This window comes from Lepus europaeus, chromosome 20 (assembly GCF_033115175.1).
Source record: "Lepus europaeus isolate LE1 chromosome 20, mLepTim1.pri, whole genome shotgun sequence".
NCBI lineage: Eukaryota > Metazoa > Chordata > Mammalia > Lagomorpha > Leporidae > Lepus > Lepus europaeus.
In genome coordinates, this window is record NC_084846.1 from 9035416 (window position 1) to 9043600 (window position 8185).

General features: G+C 62.9%; 1 protein-coding gene across 1 annotated transcript; it reads right to left on the bottom strand.

The window, feature by feature from the left end:
* Positions 1–625: 625 nt before the first annotated feature.
* On the bottom strand, positions 626–2888 carry RTBDN (retbindin). Its single transcript, XM_062178476.1, has 5 exons — positions 2741–2888; positions 2310–2439; positions 2105–2215; positions 1175–1271; positions 626–844 (listed from the first exon to the last, which is right to left on the bottom strand). Exons 1-5 carry the CDS (start codon positions 2886–2888, stop codon positions 626–628), a joined length of 705 nt encoding a protein of 234 aa, XP_062034460.1.
* Between the last annotated feature and the right edge of the window lie 5297 nt (positions 2889–8185).

The following is an 8185-nucleotide window of genomic DNA, read 5'->3' on the forward strand; positions in this document are numbered from 1 at the left end:
TGAACCAGCAGGTGGAAGAGCCTCTCTTTCTCTCTTAACTCTGCCTTTCAAAAACAAAAATTTTAAAAAAATTTAAATATTTTAAAAAGCTATTTATATTTTTATCTGGACAGTAGAGAGAGGCCTCCCATCCACTGATTCACTCCCCAAGTGCCTGCAACAGCCAGGGCTGGGCCAGACCAAGGCAAAGAACCAGCAGCTCAGTTCTGGTCTCCCACACGCAGAGCACAGCATGCAACTCTGAGCCGTCACCTGCTGCCTCCCAGGGTGCGGATTAGGAGGAAGCTGGAGTCAGCAGTGGCCAAGCTGCAGCCCTGGCGCTCTGCTAGGGGGTGGCGGTTAAGACGCCGCGGCGACATGTCTGCCGGGCCACAGGCTCTTTGAGCTGAGTTGAAGGCGGCCTGGCTACTACCCCAACCTCCCCATGTCCATCGTTTCCGTAGGAACTGGCCACCCGGCGGCTTCCAGCTTGGCGACTTTATTCGTGGGGGAGAGGGGCTGTGGTCTCTCGAATAGCCTGGAGCCTCAGGCTGCAAGGGAGAGAGGATGGGGGACTCGGGTTGGGGGTGAGGGGGTTGGGGAGCTGGGGGCGGGGGTATGCGTCGCACCCGAAGCCAGGCGTCCGCTAGGGGCCGCTGCCGCTGCCACTGCCGCTACCGCTGCCCGCCGCGTCCAGGGTGGAGGAGCGGGCGCGGCGGGACAGAAGTCCCCGCGCCCTCCGCGCGGGCATGGGCCGCGGCAGCTCCGACGTGGAGATGTTGAGGCAGTGCCGGGCGCCGGGAGCCGCCAGCGGCAGGGCGCGGCCTAGAGCCGAGCGGCAGAGGTCCGCCCCGTCGGCGAAGGTCTGGTGGGGGGAGAAGGAGTCAGGGGCCTGGTGGGCGGGGCCGGAATGGGGTTAGCGCCCTGCACTGGGCGATTGCTACTGTCACTGGGTTTCAAGTTGCTGGAGCGGCCAGGTCTAGTCTGGGGCCGTCGGGGAGGGGGCCAGGTCTCGGGTCCTCCAGGTCGGGGCGGCGGTGTCCCGTGGAAGGGCCCAGAACAGAGACGGCCCCCCTTGGGACGGGCATTCGTGAACTCAGTGGGCCCCAGGTATGGAAGTGGGGCTGGGGAAGAGGGAAGGTTGGGTGGGGGAGGGCTCTAGGCACGTGAAATCCAGGACGTGCCCCTGGCTCACCTGCCCGTAGCTACGGCAGGTGGCGTCGCAGCTCCTCTTTCCTGGGAGCGGGAGCCAAGCGGGGCCGCAGGTGATGTCCCCTTCACAGCTGGCGTACCTGAGCATGGTGTGCGGAGAGAAGGCGGTGAGGGAGTGCCTGCGGGAATCCCACTCCCCCAGGCCCCCGCCCCAGATCCTGTCAGTTCTTTCCAGACCATGCTCTGGGCTGTGTCGCCATTGCCCTCATTCCCTCGGACCCCAGATGACCTGCTCCAGGCAGTAAGGGAACAGTGTCCTCCCTTTTAAAAGCTTCTCTTTTTCAACAAGAAGTGCTGCCCCCTTAAAGACGCCAGGACCATGGAAGGCCACGCCCCCTTTCTGCATTCTTAAAGCAAAGGTCTCTACAGGACAAGTCCCTTCCTGCCTGGAGTGTAAATGTTAAGCTTCAGGCCTTAGACTTTGCCCTGTCGGAAGCAGGCCACGCCCCCTTCAGGCCCAGAGACAAGCCGGTCACAGGCCCCGCCCACAGAAAGGCCATGCCCCCTTGTGCTCCGCCCCTTCAAGTCCCCACCAGAAACCGCACTTACCACGGGTCACACCTCCTCCCTTCCCAACCCCGCCCACACCAAGGCCACACCTCCCCACTCCAGACCCCGCCCACATCAAGGGCCCGCCCACAGCAAGGCCGTGTCCTAGCTCTCCGACCCCGCCGCCCACAGACCCCGCCCCCGACCACACACCCCACAGGCCACACCTCCTTGCGCCCAGACCCCGCCCCTCACACCCAGACCCCACCCATATTACAGGCCATACCCCTTGCGCTCCCATCCAGCCCACACCACACAAACCCCCTACAAGCCACACCTCCTCGTGCCCCGCCCCGCTCTCGTCGCGGCCCCGCCTCCTCTCCCAGGCCCCGCCCACAGAAAGCCACGCCCCTCGCGCCCCTACCAGGCCTGGCAGAGCTCTGCACAGAATGGCTGCTCCTGGCGCACCCCAAGCAGCAGCAGTTGGAAGCGACTGCGGAGCGCGCGCTGCAGCTGTCCCAGGAAGGACCTGCACCTGCGCAGCGGGAGAGACCGAGATCTTTGATGGGATTCTGGCGACCCGGGCAGAGTACAGGAGCAGACGCTAGGGGGTGCTGTCCTCCGCTCACCCAGGGCTTGGCGCCCCGCAGCCCTCTGGGGACAGCGGTGTGTCCATCTCGGACGGACAGCAAGGGGCCCTCTGCGAGCCGGGATCTTGGATCCTCAGGTAAGGTTGGGGCACCGAAGCCTGGGAGTCCCCTGCAGAGGCGAGAGCGCAGTTAACACCAATGCCCCAAGCCCAGCACTGCCCCTCCATGCAGAAGGCGGCTTCAAGTAGCCATCCATGGAGAAGCTTCTCCATGGTCATGGAGCTGGAGCTGGTGTAAGGGGTGAAGCAGCAGGTGGCCGAGTGGGACTTGAACTTGAACCTGGGACTCCAGGTTCTGGGCTCTTAATTCTTGAGCACTAGCCCTGGCTGCCCCTAACACACCCTCCCGAGAAAATTCCGCCTTGCCACGGTAGGGTGTGGAGGGAGCTTGGAGGGAAGGGGCTAGCTCACCTGCCAGATCAGCTGCCCAGACACGGTGTCCTGGAGACCTAGCTCGGAGTGGGTGTCTCCCTTCACAGGCCCCCAGCAGGACCCACGCCAGGGTCAGCTGCAGGGCTCGGGCCAGGCAGCTGGGTCGGCAGTGACCCCTGCAGGCCATGTCCACCAGAAATAAGAGGCGGCTGGGGTGGAGTAAAGAGGGAGGTATGGCTGTCTCTGGGTGTTCCAGTGGGCAGCTTCTGGGTGCACAGCCAAGTTCCTAAGGAGGAAGCTGGATAATGGCCAAGGGCCTGCCTGTGACTCGGGTACCCCCCATCAGACCCATGTCCCCTTCAGACCCAGCTGCCCCTCCCCCAGCTTGGACCATGGTGCCCCCACCCCCCACCCCGCGCACAGCCAGATTTCCTACCCTGCTGGCCCGGACGCCACCCCATCATTTCTCACAATCTAGGGGACCTCTGCAGCTCTCCTGTGTGGTCATTCCTCTCTCTGGCTTCTGCCCAGCCTCCTCCCTCCCTCTCCATCCCCACCGGCCCCTCTCACAGTCACCTTCTCTCCGCTCACAATCGGCTTAAGGGCTGCCACCGAGGGCTGGGCCTTTAGCACCAAGCTTGGCTGCATCCAGGGCTTAGGATGGCCGCTGGGGTCCCCAAACCTCAGGACAGGGGAAGCTCAGGGACCGTGGAGACAAGACTATCTCCTTCCCAACCACCTCACACTGGCCTCTCACCTGTTGGCCGGACCGGGGTCTAGGGGCGGCTGAGACACCTCGGGATCAAGTCCAGGAAAGAGTGGCAGCTGAAAGGGGGTGTGGTTTGATATGGAGGCGGGGCCTCCTGCTGTCCCGCCCCTCACCCTCACTCCTGACCAAAGGCCTGTGGCCTCTGGGCTGCTGTGTATAACCGTGTGATTGCCTTATGCTGAACTTGTGGGTTCAGCTCTGTGTGTGTGTGTGTGAGTCTATGATGTGTCCAGTACACCTGTGTCTTTTGTATATGTGTATGTGTGTGTGTGCACGTGTGAGGGTATATTTATGTGTGTCTCTTGGTTTTGTGTGTGTGTGTTGAGAATCTGGGTAAGCCAAGTGTGTGCAGTTGAGTAAGAGTCACTAAATGTGGCCGGTGCCATGGCTTAACAGGCTAATCCTCCGCCTTGTGGCGCTGGCACACCGGGTTCTAGTCCCGGTTGGGGTGCCGGATTCTGTCCCGGTTGCCCCTCTTCCAGGCCAGCTCTCTGCTGTGGCCCAAGAAGGCAGTGGAGGATGGCCCAGGTCCTTGGGCCCTGCACCCGCATGGGAGACCAGGAGAAGCACCTGGATCCTGCCTTCGGATCAGCGCGGTGCAGTGGCCGCAGCGGCCATTGGAGGGTGAACCAACGGCAAAGGAAGACCTTTCTCTCTGTCTCTCTCTCACTATCCACTCTGCCTGTCAAAAAAAAAAAAGAGTCACTAGATGTGAGATGGGGCAATAGCATCAGCATGTCCTGGAGGGATGTTTTGGGTCAATCCATGGATAAGGGTTATTGGGAATGAGGTGTGTGTCTGGGACTGAAATGTGTGTGTGAGCATTTCAGCAGCCAAGAACCCCCTGGTCCATCTTGAAGCGGCCCAGGACGCTTGTGGGTCGTATCTGCCCATCCTCTGAGCTTTGCTTCCCTCTTACCCCTTTGCACCCTTTCCTCTCCCCTGACCCCACGCCCTCACCCCGCGCTCAGATTTCAGCACCGTGGACAGGAGCACGCGGCGTGCGCGGGGGCCAGCACCACGGAGAGCGCCCGACGCTAGCGAAGCCGGAGCGGTGGACAGAGACAAGGGCGAGCCAACGACTCCTCGAGATGACGCAAAGAACATGCCCACCAACAGAGTTGCTGGGACACGGACAGAGATCGCTCGGGCAAGGACATGAAAGACACGCTCCGGGCGCGGTGGGGGAACACTCGCACCCAGACCTCGCCGACACCCCCAGCGTCCGGCAGGGGTCGCTCTCGCCCAGTGACCGCACCCTCCATGGCCTCCTGGCCAGCCACGGGCTACTCCGCTTGTCCACTGTGCCCCCGCTCTGCCAAGACTTGGAGGAACGGGCCCTATCTTCTCCAAATCCGGGAAACACGATTGTTTTAGCCTCGGCTGTGTGAACACTGGGGGTGGGGGTGGGGCGACTGAAAATCGACTGTCCTGCCCCCCCACCCCCAACTTCCAGCTAATCTCTCCTATTAATACAGCCTGGCCTGGCGTGGCACCTTAATCCTGCCCGTGAGGGAGGGGTCGCCGGAAGAGCTGCGGAGGTTCTGCGTGGGAGAGCCGGGGGGTGGGGTGGGAGGGAGAGGGGCCATATATCTGCCTGTGGATATTTTCCTAAGGGGATGGGGGCAGCTGACATGCGAAGGGTCCTCCTTCGTGACATTGTCACTCTTGGAATGGAAGGGGGTGTCTCCTGCGTGGGGACCATTTCTCTCGGAGAATATGGCTTTTAGAGGTCTCTCCTTGGGCGGGGGGGCACCGCCCCCATCCCCAGGGAAATACCACCTGTGAGATCTCTCTCTGTGGGAGTGCCTCTGGGGGATGCAGGGGTCCCTCAGAGAGCCTTGGGGATGATTTTTGGGGTAGGGGGAGAGTCCTTGATGGTAGAGAGAATCCCTATAGAAGCTACCTCCCTCAGGGAAAATGTGTCTTCCAAGGGGAGTCTCTTGGGGGATACTCGCCTAGGGGCTGTATCTCACGCGCAGGGCTTCCTTGGAGGGTCTTGGATTAGGGAGGGGTGTTCCCATGAGATGTGTGTTCTCTGGGGGGGTTGTTTCTCCTTATAGGAGTTTCTCGGTAGCTCGATTCCCTTGGGGGTTTCTGGAGGCTCCACCCCTCCGCCCGCCCCCTCTCCCCCAGCGCGGGCAGCGGTGGCCCAGGCCAGGCTCCGGCGCCCAGACGCAGTGACGGCGCCGGGCCCGCCCCACTTCGCTCCGCCCCCGCCGCCGCCGCCGCCGCCGCCGCCGCGGTCCCCGCGGCTTCTCCCTCCCACCCTCCCTCCTCCCGCCGCCGCCGCCGCCGCCGCCTCCCTCCTCCCTCCCCGGGGCTGAAGCCGCGGCCGCCGCCGCCGCCGCCGCCGCCATGGATGATTCGGGCCTCATCCGCCGCCGGAGGCTGCAGGTACGCGGCAGCCCGAGCCCCCGGTGGAGGGGAAGAGGTCGGCGCCCTGGGGGCGGGAGGCGGCGAACTTGCAGCTGGGTGGGCTGGGGCGCCCCCTCCCACGGGTTCGGGACGCCCCCCCGCGGGGAACACGGTGGCCGCGCGTCCCGCTGCGCTGGGGACCCCGCCCCTCAGGCGCCACCGCCCGGCCACCCAGGGTGCCCATGGAGGCGAGGGGGTGCAGCCAGGCGTTTTCCTTCGGGGATGGTCAGGGGGCTCCTGGGCTGCCGGAGGAGGAAGGGGCTGGGGGACCCAAGTCATCACCCTGGCTCCTCGCCAGGCTTGGGGTGAGGGGGGCTCCGAGCAAAGTTATTGCCCCAGGGTTTGCGTCCCTGGGGGCCACCGGCGCCGCTGCAGCAGCCTCTGTAAACATGTTTGTGCCGCAGCCTCACCCCCTCGCCACCCTGGGAGCCCCCTTTCGGAGGCGTAGGACCTCCGCGCGCCCTCGGTGCACCTGCTGGGCCACTAGAATTCTTCCTACTGCCCTAATTGGACAGCCTCCCCACTCTCCAGTCCTCCCCCGCCCCTCCAGCCTCAAGTCCAGCCCAGCTTGTGGGTGGGCGGGAGCGGTTTTTAGCTTCCTGCCGCCTTAGAAGACGCTGGTCGCCAGGCTGTGCGCAGGCGCTGGAGGCGTGGACCCACTGCATGGAGTGGCACACTGAGGGCTCCTTTGGAGGGTGGGCAGGGCAGGTTCAAACCCTGGTCTGGAGCCCCTCAACCTCCAAGGCATGGGGGTGAGACTTCATGCTGGAGCCGAGAAGGGTCCTTTGCTTGCGTCTTTAAGTGCACTGGCGAGGGGCTAACTGAGGAACCCAATGTGTCCCCCCCAAAAAAGAAAAATGGACCCCAGAGAGGAAACGAATCAAGGCTTGGCCTCCAGCGCTGACAGGGGTGGAGGGGGTAGGGCAAAGGGTGGTGGTCCTGACCCTTTTAAGCCTCCTTGGAGCTCAGCCCCAAGCTTGGTAACCTTGGGTTTTTGATGAAAGCCGAGAGTGGGGTCCTGACTCAGTCTGCAGTCTGGAGTTTGGGAAGGGTGCTCAAGTCCACATGCAGGGCCCAGTGCACTCTTAGAGGACCAAGGGGAACTGATGGGCCGGTGTGCAGCAGGAAAGATGGAGATGAGACTGCAAGAAAGGACTTCCCTGGGGGTCTGGAGGACGCTGGAGGCAGATGTGGGTTCAAAAGCTCCGTGGCTGTCAAAACAGAGCCCAGAGCCCTCTCGGAGCGCTCCTGGATTCCCTAGGAGAAGAGCGTCTGAGAACCGGGTGGCAGCTGCGGCAAAGCCAGACCGAGCGCAGCTGCAGCGGCCACGCTGAGTCCGCGCCGTCGGGTCCTCGCGAAAAAGGGCGGGAAGGGGGCGGAGACTTCGTAGGGGTGTGTCCCCGCCCTCCCGAGCCGGCGCCGACTCCTATTGGCTCAGCGCCACGCGGGATTTCTTGTCTCCCTCACGAGGCCCCGCCCCCAACCCCGGATCTCGGCCACTCACCCGTCCTGAGGTTTGCCTTTGCTGTTGTCTGGACCGGAGCGACCCCTTTTTCCCACGGGTCTTCCTACCCCTGCCCACTCTTCGCTTCTGGCAGAGTTAACGGGCACTTAGGGCATCCCCTTGGGGATCGTCCCACTCCTGCAGAGCGCCAGCCCAGGAAACCCTCCCACTCCCACCCCGTCTCCCCAGGGAACCCATCGGCTTAGCAGCTGGAGGCGGCGTCTACACCGACGCCAAGGATCCGGACTCCCGCCTCTCCGGTTTATTCCTTTCTTCAACCCTACAGTAACTTTAGGGGTTGCTAGCAGATCGAGAGCTTATTAGAGTTGCCCGGGTCTGCTGCAGCCCTGGGCTCCGGGGCCAGAAAATCCAGGTCTTGATTTCGCTTGGGCCATTGCGGAGGCCCCGGGCCGCGGAGCTGCCGCTCTGTCCTGGCTAGCCTGCTAAGACGGAGGGAAAACCTGGTGTGGATTTCTGGTCCTGCCCCCCCCCCCCGGGCTGCGGCGGGCAAGGCTGTCCTTGGACGCCGCCCATGGGATGGTCAAAGGACTACGATAACTTCTGCCTTGTGACATTAGTGTTTATTGAGTGCTCATTAGGTGTTGGGCGCCAAGCTGAGGTCCCAGGCACCATCCCAAAGAGTTACCGATTGGAACCCAGGATATCCTAAAATGTACCCAGAATATTTTTCATTTCCCTTTGATTTGGTGCTCCTCAAATCTCTCCAAACCCCTCCATTGCACCTCTGCCTGTGGACATAGAATGGACGGGAAAGAGGTCTCCCCACTCCCCA